Source organism: Daphnia carinata, chromosome 7 (genome assembly GCF_022539665.2).
Source record: "Daphnia carinata strain CSIRO-1 chromosome 7, CSIRO_AGI_Dcar_HiC_V3, whole genome shotgun sequence".
NCBI lineage: Eukaryota > Metazoa > Arthropoda > Branchiopoda > Diplostraca > Daphniidae > Daphnia > Daphnia carinata.
The window spans coordinates 5,601,082-5,621,050 of NC_081337.1; the positions used below are offsets into that span (position 1 = coordinate 5,601,082).

The window sequence follows — 19,969 nt, forward strand, 5'->3', positions numbered from 1 at the left end:
TCGAATGTCGTTCCCAGTTTCCGTGAAGAAAAACAAAAAAAGGATCAGACGAGTTGTAAAAAATGTTTATCATATAACACGATAGCGGGAAAAGAGCGAAGAGAATGAAAGGAGAAAACAGAACAAATCCGTCCACATAACAATGCGATATCATCACGATGGCCGGAAGATAACAAGGGGACAAGAAACGGGAAAAAGAAAATGAAATCAAATCGAATGTGGGAGATCGCGAGGTCAAAACTTGTTGTGAGTTACTCAAACTCAACTGTTTCATTTTTCTCTCCACCCCTCTCCGCCTTTCGTTATTGTACACACACGGGGCACAAATGAGAGCATAAAAACATTATATCTTTTATCAATATAATTTGTAAGTATGTTCGATACGATGTGTACAAGATTATAGATTGTAATTATTGAAGGAGGCGAAAAAGAACATGTTTCGATAGTGGGGATGCGCACCGGGCACATCCGGTCATTTAAAGAATCGATTCAAAAAGAAAAAGAATGACCTAGAAAAAGGTGTAAATAGATTTTTTTTAAAAACTCTAGCCTAGCACGGAGAATTCTGTTTCAATCTCCAATAGAAAATTGAATTGATGTGGGGAAAAAAAATAGACACTCGAACGAAACAAACATTCGACCCAATCGCTATTTGTTTTGTTTTTAATGAACAAGCGAAAATCGTTTACATTTTTTTCAGTTATTCGTTTGGTAAATGTTTATACATCCTTTAACTGACTTTGCCCGGCAAAAATTTTAAAAAAAGGGACGAAATGTAGAGAGACAAAGAAAACCCGAAATCCTAATTTGTTTTTTTCCTTTTTGCCGTTCCATAAAAAAACGGATCTCATTAGCTCACGTAAATAATAATATGTTTGTATATATGTATATCTTAATATGTATAAGAACGCATTGGGAATTGGATGAGAAGAGGGGGATGACTTGTCCAGGTAAAAAATAAAGCGAGTTAGCTGAGTTTGGGCTTGGATGGCAGCGGCGGCGGCTGAGGCGGTTGCGCAGGTACGGGCAGGGCCGTTGATGTGGACGCTCCCGCGGGAGAAGTGGCTGTCCACGTACCGGGAGAGGATCTCGAATGTGTGACACCACCAACTGCGGCAGAATTAGTTGCAGCCGACCCTCCGCCGATGCTGCCGTAAGTCGATTCCGGATGCAGAAACTGCTGTCGTCGTTGTAACTCGGTGCCGTTGCTTTCCGTCTGCGGCGGCTGAGACCAGCCGCTGGTAGCGCCACCGAACGGCGCATTATTGACAACGATCGGCAGGTAGCGTGAAATGGCCTCAGGCAGAGCTTCGAGCGTCTCCTGAAGTAAAGTCAGCTTCTCCTCCAACGTGCTGAGACGTTCCTCCATGACATCTTGTCGTGTGTTCATCTCAGAGACGATTTCATAAACGGTGTTTTGAGTCTGAACGCCAAACGTTTGCAAAGACCATCAAAAAAAAAGAATGTAAAAGAAAAAAATTGGATGAGTTTTTTTTAAATTTGCATAGACGTGCATGTTCATTTCAGTCGGTTCGTTGCGTCCCAGTTTCGTGTGTTCTCCATTCACTTCCCTTCTGCCACATTCAGTCATCGCACAAGTCAGGCCACTAACAAATAATAAGAAACGAACAATCATTTCCATTTCAAATATTTTTTTTTTTATCTTCCTGAACTTCCGTTTTTTTTTTTTTTTTTTTTTGCTTTCATCCACTTTCAGCGGCCGACGTTAAAATGTCAATATTGGAAAGCATGGAATCAGAATGGAGAAACTCGAGATTGTTAGGAAAGGAAGCGGCTTTGATGGTCTAGGGACTTTGGGGCTGGCAAAGGCGGCGGTCAAATGAGCCGAGACGCACAGCCACTTTTGGAGACGCTGATGCAAATTGCTGAATGCGCATTCTCAAACGATAACGCTACACGACAATGGAATACATTCAGACGCAAAACACAGCTGGAAATAAAACTTTCGATTGGAAAAACAAACAAAACACGGGGATGAAATGCACAATCTACGAAGACGGAATGAAATAACATCTCTATGGAATAAGTGGAGGACATATTGGCTGCACCCTGGTCTATATATTTATCTGCGTCAATCTACTCTGCGTCTATATGGGTATTGATTGACGTCAGCCCATCTCTGGCCATTCATCCATCAAATGCCGTGGCAATCCCCCTCGATTCCCCATATGGCCCATACGCTAAGACGATTGAGATATGATGGCACAAAGGGAATTAGGGGTATACAAATAATGCTTCCTTATATATTTGGTCTCTCTACCAATGGTCTTAAAACGGAGCTAATACTATAACAGTACGTGAAAAAGGATGGCCCGCCTGCTCGGCTTTCTAACGGATCCGACAGTCTAAACATCGAGATTCGTTTCTTCTTCTTTTTTTTTAAAATGGAGCCGATAAAACTTGAAAGTCACTTGCTGTTCCGGTTCGGATGTAATCACATAACAGTGGGTTATTTCCACAAAGTGACACCCCAAACAAAAAAAAAAGATTTATAAACGTCAAGATGCTTGACAATGCAATCAGACAACGACAAGAGTTAAACCCCCGGATGATTCCGTATGCTTCACTAGAAAAAAACAAACATGAAAGACTTGTAAGAATGGAACGTGCTGGCTTTTAGGAACAGACGTGTCCCTGAGATACAGATCTCATCCAACGGGATTTACAGTGGCGCAAAAAAAAAAAAAAAATTGGCAAAACTACGTCAATGGTTGTGTTGCTTCCATTTTCGATAGGATCGAACTATTTCTTTTTTTTTTGAAAATAAAGAGAACCCTGTGCAATTGCGTCAGCACAAGCGAATCGAAACTGGGAAACGCCCACGTGACAAAGAAGAAAGAAAAGTGGGACAGTACCTTGGCCATATCCGTAATGGTATTTGCGTTGTCCATCAGCTTGCGCTGGTCCATTTTGACCTTTCGCAGCGAGTAGATGGCCAGTAAGAACTTGCGCTGGTGCGTACGCACTCGACCGGGCACGACGCGTTTCACCAGCTTCGTGTGCTTGTAGATGAGCCAAGTCTCCCGCAGGACGTTCGCCGCCGCGTTTTTGAGCTGCAAAAATATAGAAAACAAATCGGGTCAACGAAGGAACTCGATTTAATGAGCGAATCTGATCCGACATCATTCAAAACGTTGGGCTATCCATTTCATGAAACGTCAGACACTTGGATGGTCGATTGCATCGTATTGGCTTTCACTCAACAGAACAAAAAACGTTGAAAAAAAAAAAAAGGAACACATCGTACCCTCTTGGTGAGTTGCGTGTCCATCATGAAGTTGTGGACGTGTTTCTCGGCGCGCGTCAGCTCCAATTTCCTCGAGACGACGGCCACGAGCAACGCCGTGCAGCCAGCACCCTTCAACATTGGATCAATCCTCAATCAACTCTTTTTTGGCTGGTTGCACAAAGGGATGATTGGGGTACGAGCACGGAGTAGAAAGTACTCACCATGATGCCTGTAGTGACAGCGATACCTCTACCGCAGTACGTGTTGGGCACAATATCCCCGTAGCCGACGCTCAGGAACGTGATGGCGATGAGCCACATGGTGTTGAGCAGATTGGCGTGCTCCTCGTCGTGGTACCTGCTTAAAAAAAAAACAAGTGAATCAAAAGGCACATCATTCAATTGTCTTTTTTTTTTTTTTTTAAGTGCTACGTACCGTTCGCATTGTCGCAGGGTCCAGCTGGCGATGATCCACAACGAGACCATGAAGACGAGTAGGACGGTGCCCGGACATATGGTCATCAACGTTTTCAGGACGAATCGCGTGTTGAAGTTGATGCGGTTGAGGGCGCCGATCGACCTCGACGAGGCGTCCGTAAAGAGTTTACTAATCAACGAGAATGAAACAAAAAAAAAAATTATGTCAAAGTTGATATCGGATCGATTATCTCGTTGCTAAACAATAGCTTTTCGTATATTTTTCGCGCGCATGTTTCCTGAAATCGAATGAATCGTTCATGAAGGAAAAGAGAAGGGGGGAAATGTCACGGCCAGTGACGTTCACAGACACACGTGACGCAAGCAAAAAAAAAAAAGAATGGCTTTTCTTACCTGTGAAGAAGCATGACTCGGCAGATGAGGTAGAGTCTTAGGAACATGGGCAGACTAAGGGCCACGTCGACGGGGACCCACTTCGACCCGATGACGCCGCCGTGGTTGGCCAGCTTCGTCGTCCACAAAAAGTAATGTTCACCGGGAATGGGATGGACGGCGCAGATGACCAGCTCGAAGCTGATCTGGCTCATCCTTTGCCACGTCATGGCGATCCGCCAATCGTCCGCGCAGTTGTCAATCAGGAATAACTGCGCTCGGTCGCGGAAGGTGAACAAAAAAATAGAAATAAATAACAATGAACCATATAACATCACGTCATCAAATGTTGTGAAACATGCCAAAAAAATTGGGAAAATCCAGCCATAAAAAACGTTAATGGACGTTACTAATAAAAATAAGACACGAAGGTCTACAATTCAGCACAAGACACCATTGTTCGTCAACATAAAAGCGAACGGTGATCAATCGGACCGAAAAAAAGGGCGGGCTATGAAAGGAAAAATGGAAGGGATAAATCAGTGGCTTGCTATATAGTAAATATCGATGATTTACGACTATTGTAGTCCCGAGCAAACGGAAACATGTTTTGGCTGCGCGATACAGCGCAACCTCCGTCGGCCAGACACATAAAAATACATAGGCCGTGTTTTTAACTTGATGTGTACTACTGATGGCCAGTTGACAAATGAACAAGCCCCCCAACAACAAATGTTGCCCTGTATTTTAGTCGCGCCGGGCACGTCCGCGCACTTATCAAAACTGGTGCCACCTAGTAACTTCCGCCTACACGGCCCTATGATTTTTTTAGTTTGAAAGTTGATGTCACACTATAAATAGGAACGGCCCAGCTATATATAGCAGTTTGAACTTATTATGACCCAACTTAATGGCAGCGCTGCTGCTGCTGCGTCTACCCACTTCACGAGAATCTCGTTTGTCTTCGTCCATTTCTTTTCGTTTAGTAACTGACTGTCAGACACTTTCAACGAAGACAATCCTTTACTATCTCGCCCACAATTTTTGGATGCCACACGATCGTATCCCACACATTGTAGACATTTGCTTTCATTCTTCGGATTATTGGCATGAAAGAAGACGAATGCCTTGTGTATACAAAGAGAAACAAAAGAGAGAAAAGTAGGATAGCGTTGGCTTGTGCATGAGAGAAAGTGTATATCTATCGCGATGGCAAGTGTTGGCTCCCTCATCGATCTGATCCCGTTCTCTTTCGCCTATCGCATAGCCCACTTGACTAGGCTTTGCCAACACTGCGTGTTGCTTAGATTTTCTTTGCGAGGCTTTGTCCATGTTGGTTGGAATGATTGCAGTATTCATTGCAAGTCTGGGGTCTGGGGAACGTCCAACAAACGCCAAAAGACGGGCTGCAATGCGAACGGGGAAAAAAAAAAAAAAAAAAATCAAACGGCCGTTTTTGACGCTTGGGAATGTGATGGCCTAGCCCCAATCTCTCTTATCCATTCGAATTAAGCCTCGGAGAGAAATAGGAAGAGAAATAAGGTGAAACGATAGAGGGGAGGAGCCGCTGTGCTGGGAATGCAAAGATATTGATTGGAGGAGATCCAGGCCATGTTACGTATAGTTGTGTTAAGCGTGCAAACCCCATAAACCGGATTGCGGAAGAATAAAAACGGAATGCATCCCAAATAATTTATAGGCTAAACTGGAAAACGTAAGGGCGAACACGTACCTGGACTTCTAAGGCGTGGTAGGCCACTATCAAACCCAAGAGAATCACCGTCGAGACTGATATCAACGTTTTCAAGGCGGTCGAATAAAATGATGCCTAGAAACGGTACATAACAAAATAAAAAGGCGAATGAATATAAAACTCGATCGTGTAACACACGAACTTAATTAGTTGAGCAGAAAACGAGGAATCAATAAAAAAGGATGGACGCGGGATGTAACGTTTCGTGTCGTTAGACTATCAACTGAATGAGACAAAAACACGCTCCAGCAGTAAACGTGAACTATTTTGTTGCACGCGTGACATTCGTACAAAGACCGTCTTAATCTAAAAAAATATACATAGAAATGTCGTACTTTGGTGTAGACGCCGGCGCTGGCCAGCTCGTTCTCGATGACCATGATGATGATGCCAAACATGCCGATGACAAGAGCGTAATCACTGATCCGTTTGCGCTTCTCGAAGAGCGCTTTCCTTCGGCCGAGACGGTATCCGACGTTCGGCCGGTTTTTGCCCATGGCCAGCGGCGTGACACCCATTCCTCCGCCGGTTGAAGACGAGGCGGCCATGACCTGTCCGACGCCGGATGCGCCACTTCCGACGGCTCCGGGCGTGCCAGTCGTGGCGATGCTAATGCCCCCCAAAGCGCTGGACTTGACGCCGCCGCTGCTGTTTCCTCCGACGCTAACGCTGACCTGCTGCTGCTGGTTGCACCGGTCCTCGGTGTAGCGCGGGTACTCCGAGTGGACGCTGACCAGCGCCGTGGTGGCCTCTTCGTTGCCGTCATTTCTGCTGCCACCGGTGGCTTTCATGGAAGAAGGTATCGACAGTGTGGACACCGGTTTCCGCAACTATTGTTTTGTTTTCAATTCAAAATGATGTGAACATAAAAAGGAAAAAAAGAATAAATGCATTTTTCGTTATTGGTTTGGTCAATATCATAACAAAAGATATCAAGCTTTGTTTGGCAAAAACAAAAATTCAAGACATTGCTGGAAGCGAATGCTGGTAATCGATAATACATTTCTTTTTCCTTAGAACAACTACTACTAGATATATATTTAAAAAAAAAACGAACGTGCAAGAATAATCGAGCCAATAAGGGATAGAAATGTACTTGGCAGAAATCGAAAGCAGCGAGCTGGATTTGTGGAGCTTTTCGAGTATTTTTTTTTTCCATCACAGCAAAGAAACATGCAGGTGACATATCAAGAATTGAAAAATGATTTCACGCTACTACAGTTCACTTGACCGACCGACCAACGTGAGACCAACGCACCGTTGAATAAATCCGATTCAATTCTAGTCGGACGATGAAATATTATTTAAGACTACTTCAATTCTCAAGAGCTATCGGCCGTGGTTTTATGCATTAAATACTATCTGCGTGAAAGACACGAAACCAAAGTGGATCAAAAGCGTCTTAGGCAGCTTCTCCGACAACAAATAACTGCAGCTGTCACTTAAAATCTCGTACGATTCACACACGCCTTTTCTTTTCACGTTGAAATCATCAACGATTTTTGAACAGGCTGTGATGTCTTTTGAATAAGCCCCCCGTTTTCTTTTTCCTCAAAGGAAAACATCCAAAATGTAAAGTTATGAAAAGAGAAAGAAAAATAAGAATGACAGCTGTGCTACTCTGAATTCGGTAGACTGAAAAAGAAACGCATTTCTTTTTAAAAAAAGGGGGCAATGGGAGGAACTGAGTTGACTGGGTCCCTACAGCCACTTGACAGTTGCCTTTTGCTACCAAGTTTGACTTCTTTTGCTCTCGATCCTATATACAGCTATGACGAAGTATATCAAGGTCTGAACCGAAAAATAAGGAGCGATGAGTTCGCATGTGCTCCTACAACAGACAAGCCCTGCACGAGTGGTCTATTAATAAATGTTTGTTCAGGAGGGAGAGGGGCACCGGCTCCCGAACGCCAAGAGGCCCTTCTTGTATCCTCAACAAGTTCTTCTTTCCCTCCAAAGTCACGTGAAATCAGTTTGGGGGCCTATTTTTTTTTTTTTTTACTTGTTTGGCCAACTGAACGGACGGGGGGTGCTAAGGATAGACGGAAAGAAACAAGAGACCGTCCGTCTGTATGTTTATTAAAGGTATATTATTAGCCGGCTAACAATGCTACGTCAAAACATACGAAAAAAACAAAGAACCTTGGCGTAGTTTGTTCGACGTTTTCACCCTGGCAGTTTTTCATTCCCTTCGATTTGTTTCTTTCCGATTGTAGACAAGACGACGATAGACCAACACAACTTTTCGAGGATGAAACCTGTTTCGAAACTACGCAGATAATCCAAAGTTTCACGTGTACACGAAGAAAAGCTAACAAGTTTAATGCTGTTCGCATGTCAACTAGTGAAACGTCGTCTGCTTGACAACAACGCCTGAGGCTGCGTTTCGATATCCATATCGATCACGGGGATAAAAACAAAAGAACAGCAAGAAAACAAATCAAACAATATAACTCACTTAGGCTTAAAGTTTCATCTTTCTATGTACATAACAAGGTCCTCTAACTCTGCCGAGTGACTGACAGTAGTGTTTTATCAACAAAACGAAACTTAAAAACGAGGGTTGGGGGGAACAACAAACACAAAATGGCGACATGGGCAACAAGAAGACAAGGTGATTGACTTGCGTGAAATGTAAAGTGCGTTGGCTGTCGTGCGTCATGTGCAGAGTTCACCATCGAACGTGTAAATAAAAATAACAAGAGGAATACAGCAGCGCCAATCTACCGATAACGATCCATTAAACTAACATTCGCCTTTGTTTTGTGCACGTTCTTCTCTTCTTAGAAATTCTTCTTTATCAATAATGTGGGCTATTAAATATTTTGCCATCTATATACGCGGGGACGATAGTGCGGGTGGTGTTGATGTAACTGATCGGATATGATTTGCTCAGTAGCAGCCTGACGGGAAACGAACTACTGTAGTTGGATTGAAACAAACTAAAAAGAGACAACCACAAACCGAATAACAACAACAACAATTGTGGGGGAGAGGGAGTTGGGAAAGAATGGAATATATATATATATATAGGGCCGAACGATTTTTTGATTATCAACGCGCACCGTAATGCAGACGGGCGGAACGACCGCACTGGTGGCTAAGACTTGACCGGCCACCGTCGACGGAGTCAGCGTTTCGGAGGCGGCGTCGGTGTAGGCGCGCCGAAAGCGGGATCGGCGGATTTTCGTCGCCGACTGCAGCTGTATATATTTATGACACACACACACACACTTACTTGTTTATGTACTCACGAATAAGTATAAGAGAAAATAGATTTATCTAAACGTAATAGAGGCAAGCTATTTAGGATGGGATTTGTTATGCGGGCTTTAAAAAAAAGGAAACCCACTTGTATACAAACACCTCTCGAAAAATCATCAACGTTGGAAAGAAGAAGAAAGAAGAAAGAAATTGTTTGGGTTGTTTACTTTCGACTTCCAGAACACTTTCCCTTTTTCGAATTACGATCGGTAATGAATTCGAGCGCAAACTAAAACTATACACGTATTCGATGAACCTGTGGTCATTCCTGTGTGTATCGATCCGTACCACAATCAAAACAAAGTTTGTGGTTTTGAAAGAATTGCAAAAATAAGAAAAATAGATCCAAACAAGAAAAGCAGACGATGTTTGCGACTATCGTCGTGTAGCAACGGGCTCTTACCGATTACCAAATCAAAAACGAATACGAAATGATTCAGATGCGCTACACTTTCGACTGTCACGATCACTATTGAAGACGGGCAAAGACTGTGTAAGCCCGGAACATTTTTTTTTAAGGCCCAAAGATTCCCCCACGTTCCAGTTAAAATGTCAAACGAAAGACTCGCCAATCATCGCAATAATAAATGCAAAAAAAAAAAAATAAACGAAATGCATATCGTTGGGCGGTTGGTACGTTGGAGACAAAGCGGATTGTAAAGAAATAAAAAAAAGAAGCACCCGGAAACAAGGAAAGAAGAGGGTAAAAAAAAATTGAAACAAACCACACAACATAAAAAGAAGGAAATAGAAATCCACAGGACTGTGTAGACTCTCCTTTTTGATGTCTACATGATTTATTCATTCACTGAGTCTAAAATTGAAATATTCACCCCTCTCTTTTTTTTTATTATTTTCTTAACTTTTCATACGTCTATTTCACTTATTCTCCCTTGTCTTCTCCCGTCCCAAATCCACTGACCATAAAAATAGGGTTTCGAGAAAACTGCCAACATTCATTATTCAACGCATATTCGATCGCCTTATTTTTTTTTCTGCGTCGCTTTAAACAAGGTGAACTCACGTTCTAGGGGTGGGAAAACGGCCAAATGATGTCACAAAAAAACATTCCGTTGGGCCGTTAGGTCTCCATTAGCGACGACAACGTTCGATACCCATTCTTATACATGGTTTGGTTCTACACGACTTCTTACTAACGTGCACCGACGGACTAGCTCAACCATCCACTTCCCAAACTTTCTTCGCATTTTCTTTTATCTTTTCATCTTTTTTGTTCCTTTTTTTTTGCCTTGTCGAGTCGCATCATCTCTCTGTCGCACGGGCAAAAATGTCGTGTGTGGTATGTGCAGTATATGTCATTTGCGCTAGACTGAACAGCCAGGGCACACGCACCAGCCGATGGGCGTTTTGTGTTTTTTGTTTATTGCTATTGTGGTCCATCTTCGTGCTTCTTTCTTCTTCCGTTCTTATATCATCAGTTTATTCGCTCGTCTCTTTTGTTCCGTCATTCTCGTTTGACTCTTCTCGCAGATATATGGAGGTTACGACACTATGTATACATAGACCGATCGATCGAATGATGGCTGACGGGCAAACCTTGCCGTATTTCCAAGGACATCCCAGCACGGCGGCCTGGCTTTTCATCTCTTTACCCTTATTTCACGAGATTCTTTCACGTTTTTTTTTTTTTCAGGTCACGCCCAAACGAATTCGAACGCACTCGGCAACAGCCGTAGCGTTCGTCATTGAATATGACGTCATTTACAAAGTAGATGGGAAAACAAAAGTTAACGAACAAATGGGCATCAAAAGAAAGGATGTGCTAGTTTGAGCCCAGGTGCAACTAGGCCGCAGCACAGTAACACGTAAGAGCACTTAGCAAATGAACGTGATACCGAGCTCGTTCAATCCTGCTTCTTCAAAACAAAACAAAAAACGACATTATTGTTCTTCTCTTTCGTGTGTTGCTCTCACGAAACATTAAATCAGGTGCAAAAAGGTTTTAAAGGTTTCTTTTTGGTTCGACAACGGACAACATCAACGACCAGCTCTGTTGATTACATCCATCGCTTAATTAATTCATCTCCTGCACCTTTAGTTTCGCTCTGCTAACACGTCCGTACAATCCTGCGTATCCACGCAAATCAGAATCGCCATTAAAAAGCCAATTTCAGTTAGCGAGACATGTAGAGAAAAAAAAAAAAAAAAAAGAGCAAATGAAAGGGTTTCGTGTGAATGACGAGAAGTGAAATTTCACGATGAGCGGAGCATCCCGTACGGAAGGTACGCTGTATAAACGACAGTTGTCTATAGAGCTACAGGGGAGAAAAAGTAAAGTTGCAAACGGGGATGGAAGTTGGACTCGTGTTGTGGTGGTTTCTAAAGCAAAAGCAGAAATGAACTAATCAACGCAGGTCGTCCATCACGAACCCAAATGCGTTACTCTTAATTGAGTCGTGCGCTTCAGATCGAGCACTCTGCTTGCTTTTGCCCTCGTCAAAAACTCGTTCCTATACGACAGTGACGTCTTTTTAATTTTAAAAAAGGTCATACTATTCTATCTCCAGCTCTTACACTTGTACAGCTTTACAAAGCTTACGGCAATCCGGAAGGGTCCGGACAAACTTGACTTTTAGCATTTTTGGACTGTACACACATTTTCTTATTCCTTCGTTGCTAACAGCGGGTTTAACATTCTCTTTTGCCATGGGATGGCTGACGGATGAATGCCCAGAAAAGATGATGGGCATCCGGAATGAACAAAAAAAGGAAGAGCGATCGAGACGGATAGGCTGGTTCCGACTCTTCACTCGAACAACGTTTCTTTTGTAAAAGGGAACGCATCCATCCGAACGCTATTCTTTGACGGCCACATTGCTGCTGCTGTGCGCGCTTTTTAGTTAATATAAGTGATGAAAAACATGGTTGTAGTAACAGCACAGGGGAAAAGAATCGTCGTTCACAAGTCCATCCATCTCTTTGCTGGGCGAGAAGAAGTGCTTCGCAAAAAACACAACGGCTAAAACGAAATACAGTGTTAAAAAGAAAGGAGGCAACGAATGGCACTGTAATGTACCAAGGATTGGCCGTCCTACATTTTTGCGCTTTTTATTTTCTGAGTGCGTTTCCTTCCTGTTTTTGTTTTTTTTTTAAAAAAAAACAAAAAACTTTTGTTTCTTTCATTAAAGACGCAAGAGAGCGCGGGCTATTTTTGAATATCCAAATCGATTTTGTTCTTTCTCTGTTGTTCGCACTCGTCCGTTTCTTTTGTCCAGAGTGACGCCATTGACGCTCTCTGCAATTGCATATTACCCGTCGAAAGAATGGACCCAACGATACGGTAACAAAAAAAAAAAAAGAAAAATAGAAAGCCAATCGCCAGGAAATGGAAACGTCAAATGAACTGGAAGACTATCGAAACGGACGGAGAAAATCATTGACCTTGTTGATGAACTTTTGGCCGGCTGCCTTTCTACTTTCCATGCTATATTTGCCGACAGCCTATATAATACATTGACATGAAGGGCCACTTTAGAGAGTCCCTCTCCCTTTTTTTTTTTTATTATGGCATAGTCGTGTTGGCTGAGGATTTAATCAAGAAAGAAAGGCGGGGATGTAAAGAGAGAGAGCTTGCTGATGATTCCATGCGCCATTTCGCCGCAAAATTCCACCATTCGACGCTACTTTTTCCTTCCTTTTCTCCTTCAACTGCGACTATCTACCGCCCACTCATCCGTGTCTGTTCCGACTGTCTTTCCATTTCTTTTTCTCCCTTTCTTATATCCAACTAAAGAGCGGCGAGCAGCGCGCCAAGACCGTGAATTATGGTAGGCCACAAATCGTCCTCTCTTTTTTTGGCAGCGAAAAAGAGTCGGCCAACGCGCACAGCCGCGAATGTATAAGATAAGCGGAATAAACCCCCCTCACCGTCCACCAGCGCAAGCTCTTTCCGAATCGATTTCGGGCCGTTTGTTGTTGTTGTTCGTCTCTCAGTTTGAATCATCCTTTCAGCTCTCTGTGTGGCTTGAGTACGTGCCTACGTTAGATGGCCGCATTACAATGTACGACGTAATAATTGTAATTTCTACACCCTTCTACTGACAATGCTGTATATTAACGCTAGTATATATATATATATGTGCCATTAGCAAATCGACGTGGTGTGGTTTACCCTCGGAACAATACGAAATTCGCATCGCTAGTTCCTCTTTTCTCCGCATCGTGTTTACCGAGCTGTTCGTTTTGCCAATTATCTCACGCATTGTCGAGGAAAATGAAAGGAGGAGGGACGGGGGTGAAGCTAGTAAAGTGGTTAGAATAATCAGCCTAATCGATTGTGCTAGCCAATAATCCAAGATCTAGGCAGATATGGCCGTGCAACGCCTCAAAACAAATGCCACTGGCAATAGCGAAGACTTACACATTTGATGGCGAATTTCTAATTTCTATTCACATTACGATCGTCACGTCTTTAATTACGTTGATTATGAAAGTCTGAGATCCTTTTAGCGGTCCTCGACGCACTGTAGGCCTGCCATTCAAAAATCGTTGGATTTCTATAGCGCGTGAAAGAGATAAGACGAAGGTGATGCCCTTTTTCTCTCTTTCTAGACGTCACAAACGTACGACTGCTGCATGGAATTACTTGTAAGATGAACGCGTGGGGAGACAACTCGGTGGGAAAAAAGGGCACTTTACAAGCGCAACAGAACGCAGTAAACTAAAAAAAAAAAAAAAGCCTGTTCCATCCGCTATATGCATATATATAGGATATGGAAGGAGGCAATTCAAACGTTATACACGCTATGCACTTGCCGAGAAGAGCCTTTAGGAAACTCACGAAAACTCGAAAAGAAAGAAAAGGTCTGAAAAGATGGGAACGAGGCAAGCGCGAAAGAGGGCAAGCTAGCGGATTTGCATTTCGCTTCTGGCCATGTACTTGAATAGAAGACAAATTTGAGAGAGACGCCGCAATAGACATAGTGGTCTAGCATACTTACCACAGTACATCACCCATCCCTCCCATTCCCCGCATCCGCTTTTTTTTAACTCGCAATTGAGGGCCGTCGCTGTGTGTCAAGAGGCTGCACAGATTCCAGTAGAAAAAAACGAGATAAGAAATGTACGTTGAAACATCGGCACTGCGTCAATGCCACGTAGGCATAGTTCCCCCTTTCTCTAATGGCCAGTGGCATAGAGAGGCAGATGGAACAAAAAAAAAAAAAAAAAGAAACGTACACGCACACAAAGGCACACATAGTCTAGAGACAGGACAAATATATGCAACGGCGGTGAAGAAGACCCGTCGTGAACGTCAAAGCTCACGAGATTGGCGCTCGCGGGAGCAATCTAATTATCTCCTCTACACGTAAAGAGAGAGAGAGAGAGAGGCACGGTAAAAATATGATGGCCAGGATGAAAAGAGAGAAAATACAAAAGGAAGAAAAGGCAAGTCCTTTAACGAAATTATCAAGCAGCTGGCATCGTTTTGTGTACGTGCAATCGGCCAGCAAGTTACTGACGAATGAAATCAGTGGGCGCGCCTCATCGCGTTTGGCCATCTCTTCTGACTGGCAAGTTGAGCGCGTGAAAGATAACAGCGAGAAATAAAAGTTGGCCCTGCGCGGTCCCAAACGGCCAAAAGTGGTTGGCTTAGAAATTGAGAACAGACGAATGGAACAAAGTCGATTTCGTTGACGTCGCCCCCCCCCCTCTTGTAACTCCATCGACCCGTTTTCTACCTCCTTTGTTCGATGATAAGCCCACAACATTATGCAAATCAACAGTCCGACCGCGGACTAAAATGTATAAGCCCGCGAAGGAGGGGGCCTTCTTCGGTATCGGCAATGGTTGTCATTTGATTTTGTACTTCTTCTCGTGTTTTACATACGATAACTTGTACACGGAAGTCGGAAATTTATTCACCCACGGACACGAACAAGGAGGAAAAAAGATGCGCACGCACTTGATTATTACTCTATGCACAAGTTTTGTGACTGCATTATTCATGACAGCGCAGGATCAAAGGCATCACGAGTCGGAATAAAAACGCCAAAATCAAAATAATAGCATGTAAAGAAGAGATTCATCAACTTTGGATTTGCCTTTTGTCTGTTCGCAGTATAGATTTCTTTCGTTGGGCCTGTTTGTTTCTCGCAAACAACATCCCGCGTTTTGTCTAACGTGCAATGCAAACTGCGCACATAAATACCAAACTTATTGAGGCTGGCGATTCAACGAACGGCGCATAATGTTGTACACTTTGCGAGTCATGGAACAGAAAGATAAAGAAACTTTGCCGGCCTCGACTCCTATTTAAATATCCAATTTCATTCCCCCCCCAGCTTGTTTGCAATTCTTTTTGAAGCTTCTTCTTATCTTTTCGGATGTTGGGTCGCAGAAAAATAACCGACGAAGGCAACGGAGGGAAACGCTGGTACGAAAAGAACAGCAAACGAGAAGTTGGTGCCATTTGTTTAGCTAAAATAGAGACATGTCACATTATGTAGTTTCTTTTTGTTTATCGATGAGTGTTCCCTCCCCGAAAGAGAAAGGGATGAACTGTTGTCGGTGCAGTTTTTTCTTTTATAGCTCGCAGGCTCCGTTTTGTCGATGGATAATAAGGAAATGTTGGTCGTATATTTTGTCGATCTCAGATTGTGTCACTGACTCTTTCCAAAGTTGAATGCATTCAACGTAATTCCAACTGAGTCGGCCAACGCCCTTTCCAGCTTTGACATCAATTCTTAAGACGTAATCCCAACGAAAAGCCAAAAAGAAATTCCTAACCATCAATAGCATTAGACTGACTGTTGGTATTCTTTCGTGTCCGTCTCATTATTATCTAGCTCTTTCCTGATTCGCCCCAATTGCCCCACATTCGCCGTCTTTCCCCATCATTTTGCCGAAGCTAATATGTTTAAGAACGAGAGACAGTTGCATCGGAATTGTCGAAAATATAACGATGCAGTCATCTTGGCGGTACAGCTAGTACTTATGACATAATAAAAGAAAAATTACGGATGATACGAAAACGGAGCGATTACGAGGCTGAAGTAGGGGAAAGAAAAATACATTAAAAGACATCTGGTGTACGCATCGAGTTTGGCCTTTCTAGTTTTGCTCGGATGCCCAAGTAATAAACAATGCTTTTTTTTTCGTGATGTAATTAAGTCCATTCCCTTTTTTTCTTTTCCTATATTGTATATGATCACATGTAAAAATGCAGGCAGGGCGTGGCAACTGGTAAAAGTATTACATTTGCACAGGAATCAAAAGAGGAAAAGAGCGGGATAGAGAAAAATGACCCACACAGCTCGTTATTATTATTGTTCTGATGAAACGACGTTGGCTTAATTCCGGCAGCCGCTCCTTCTGCATAGGAAGCAAAAGAAAAAGATACAGGGCAAACCGTTTTATTTTCACTGCGATGCTGCGCCTTTTCATTACTTTCTCACTAACTCATTTCGTTTGCCCCGTCATTCTTTTGTTTCGCCTTTGAGCTTATCTTGTTCTGCTGGTCATGCTTCTTCTTTCCTAGCCCCTCCCTTTTCCTTACTGCTATTCCTTTTGTATTTTTTAAATACATCACGTTCGCCACGTTATTCCGGCCAAGAAACTCGGCCGACCTGATGCGTCCGCCCCCATCTCCATTCACCGTGTAATAAAACACATTAACGCCAAGAAAAAAAAAAGAAAGAAGAGGCTAACACGCATGAACAGTCAACAATAGCTAACGAGCCAAAATGGGGGTACTACTAGACACTCTGGAAAAAAAAAAAAGCGTCGGAGAGTTTCCAATGAAAGGACTTTTAAAAAGCAACGGAAAAGAGAGGGACGTTCGAAAGATGCCACAACCTAGAACATCCTATGGTCTATAATATACATTACAGAATCGCACTGGCAGTGGCCCAGTCAGACTCATCCAGCTGTCTGGGATCTCTTAAAATCATTTCTGGCTTCTTGCCGAGTAGAATCAATTTTCTAAATAGCCTACACATGGATAGAAGTTGGGAAAAGTGTGAAGAGCATAGCAGGTAGTGGACACCACGTACCGTCCTTAATGTAAAGCATTTCAAGCGAACGCAACGTAGCAGTAAAACAACACTGAGCTTATTTATGTCTCTTGACACAAGTGAAAAATGAGAAACGGACGGGAAAAAAAAACGCAGTTGAACAGCCGGAATTTTTCGTTAAAATTCACAATCTCTATTTTTAAAGTTGCAAGGTTGAGACTAGTTTTGTTTCTCCAAAGGACACCAGCTGAGCAATCCATCGGATTCCGCAGATATAGGTCGAAGAACAAACAGAAAAGAAGGGAAGCAAAAACACTGGCTCTAATCCTCAACCCACAGCAAAAAAAAAGAAAGTCTTCATCCGGAACGAAAAGGAAAATCCAGAGAAAGAAAATAGTATAGAGTTGATTGTGTTGTGAATTTTTTCTCACACACAAAAGTATTATTGGCCTAGTATGGATGGATGGGCTGGGGCTGGCTAACATGATGGAGCAACGGAAGGTCCTTAGATTCGGCCAAAGCTTACGGCATTCCAAAGACATCGGAGGATCACGCATCGTTCACCAGGGCGAGACAATACACAAAGGCAGCACACCAATCGCAGAGAACCAGAAAGCTATAACCATAAAAAAAGGAATAGGGCAACGAAAATCCCAACGGAATGTTCCTCTGTGCGTCCATACTAGATATAGGCTTGTCGTTAAGGTTGGGCGTCGGCTGACGATCCGTTCAACTGAAATACTTCCACCCTTTTTTTTTTTTTTTTACTCGACTAATCAAATGAATAGAGATGTGATGAAACATGCGAACAGCGGTGGGCGCCAAAAGGGCTGTAAAAAAAAACGGGCATTCAAACCGATTGAAAATCTCGCATCCGTCTGTCTCATTCCCTCCCGTTTTCGTTTAAAAAATAAAGTCAAACGAAATTAACACCGCCGCCGGTTGAAAAGGAAAGAAAAAAAAGGGGGGAGGGGGATCGAAAAAGAGAGTAGTATTATCACCGCCGTGGATACTACTTGCTGACGAATCAGGACCGAATTCGACTGCTACTCGAATCTAACGACGGCTGCGCTTCGCTTCAGATCCGACGGCGACAAGATCATCACGCCTGATTGAATAGCCAAGGGCGACCATCGTCAAAAGAAATGGCAAAGACGATAAGCAAAAGACGGAGGAGAGAAAAAAAAAAAACAAGCAAAAAAGCTCCGTCCAATTCGTCAGGAGCCAGAGGAAAGAATGGCGGAGACATGACGGAAGGCCCAACAAAAAAAAAAAAAAAAGAGGGAATGTCTAACGATAAAAAAAGAGATGGAGAAAGGAAGGAAGGTGGGAAGCTTTCCTTTCGTTGCTATGAACGAAAAAGAAGGAAATGATAATAGGAAGACGACGAACGAAGTTGGGTAGAAACACGTGTCACATTGTATTGATTAGATACGCGTACGCAGCTTTCACGTAAAATAGAGTCGATCTCGGGAGTAGTGTGAGCATGTCAACCGAACCCCTTCCATTGTCAACACCTCATCCAACCAGCAAACTGTAAAATCCTAGGGGCCACCTAATAAATCTGGGTGGCCATTGCAAACACACAGTTGAACTGAGCTGTTCTAGCATCCGATGAAAATGGAGGGAAAGGGCGTCAGCGCGAAAAGCAAAAGTGTGAAGATGACATCAATCAGCTTTTCCCTGGGCGGGCGAACGTTACTCAGCGTGTGTTGACTTTCAATTAGGCAAGCATGCGCTAATGGCCCCGATGGCCTTATTATGAGAATCAAACAACAACAACATCTACACGGAGACAGCCAAGTACTTGAAAAGAAATTGGGAAATTCAAAAATGGACAGCCAAAAAATGGAAAAAGAGTAGACGGTAGCAGAGGATATTACTGACGTTTTTGTTTGGTTCTTTTTTTTCTTCCTCAGTGTGGGAGAGACGAGGAGGATGAGGAGGAGTAGCAGAACTCACCAAAAGGCACGATTGACTATTGCAGAATTGTTTGAACATGGTCAGCACCATGCGATAAGGTTGTTCACAGACGGACGGAAGCACCGCCTGTTTTCACGCTCTTGGTCTCGGCCAGTGTCGGACTCGAATTCGACCAACTCGCACTTGACTGCCCTGTTGGTGACGACGGTCACGATCACAAGCCGATGGTGACGCACCTATCACTGGAATCACACCAGACCACCACCGAGACGTCGGCAACAACATGATTTGTCTACACGATACCCGCACCATCGGCGGCGTTTTTGCACGGTCACGTCTATTTATTATTTTAAATTTTTCAAATGGGGTGGATTAAACGTGTTATTTCCGATGCTCACCACCTAAACTGACTAGCAGCACAACACACACAGACACACACATCGGATAGTCAGAACGCAACAATGCACCGCAAATCGGTTTGAGACGAATTTCATCCACACGAGGGAAAATGCAAGGAACTGAGAAACGAGCGAATGTTTTGGTTTCTAAAAAGAACGTGAAATTGGGTTTTGGTGCTGCACCGTTATTTTGGTTATCTGGAGTCTCGTCTGGGTGGGCGTCCACGGGTTAACGGCTACCGACCCTACCGCACCAGACTGACCAGCACGTCAACCTCAACTAACTTAGTCGGCATCGTAGCACCCGCTCTTTTTAACAAAACTGCTGGGAGGGGGGGGGGGAGAGATCCAAGTGTCGACTTGCCCGCTCGTCAACCCTCTCGCCAAATGTTAAGTTGTCTTGTGCCTCTGTGTCCCTCTACTTCTTCCGTCTAATACACTTTGTATGTGCAGTGTGGTACGAAACGTTGACGCGCAGGTCTCGTTCGCGTACATTTTCGTGAAGCGATTTAATCCCGAACGTCTAGCTCTCCACGCCATCTAGCCAACAGCCAAGCAACTATTCACGGAGTGGGCCAACTGTTTGACAAGATTCA

At 43.4% G+C, this 19,969-nt stretch overlaps 1 protein-coding gene across 5 annotated transcripts in view; it reads right to left on the reverse strand.

Annotated features, from left to right (window-relative positions):
• Window positions 1–285: 285 nt before the first annotated feature.
• The window catches only part of LOC130699336 (small conductance calcium-activated potassium channel protein-like), a 43,773-nt gene continuing 24,089 nt past the window's right edge, over window positions 286–19,969 (reverse strand). For 3 of the 5 annotated variants that reach the window (XM_059496062.1, XM_057521670.2, XM_059496061.1), the window contains exons 3-11: window positions 8,878–9,015; window positions 6,148–6,642; window positions 5,792–5,887; window positions 4,081–4,331; window positions 3,686–3,856; window positions 3,472–3,607; window positions 3,269–3,379; window positions 2,877–3,074; window positions 286–1,423 (exon numbers count right to left, since the gene is read on the reverse strand). In XM_059496062.1, coding sequence (XP_059352045.1) covers window positions 968–1,423; window positions 2,877–3,074; window positions 3,269–3,379; window positions 3,472–3,607; window positions 3,686–3,856; window positions 4,081–4,331; window positions 5,792–5,887; window positions 6,148–6,642; window positions 8,878–9,015 — 2,052 coding nt within the window. In that variant the 3' untranslated portion in view covers window positions 286–967. The remainder of the gene's footprint in view (window positions 1,424–2,876; window positions 3,075–3,268; window positions 3,380–3,471; window positions 3,608–3,685; window positions 3,857–4,080; window positions 4,332–5,791; window positions 5,888–6,147; window positions 6,643–8,877; window positions 9,016–19,969) is intronic. The other 2 variants (XM_057521672.2, XM_057521671.2) reach the window with 1 other exon arrangement.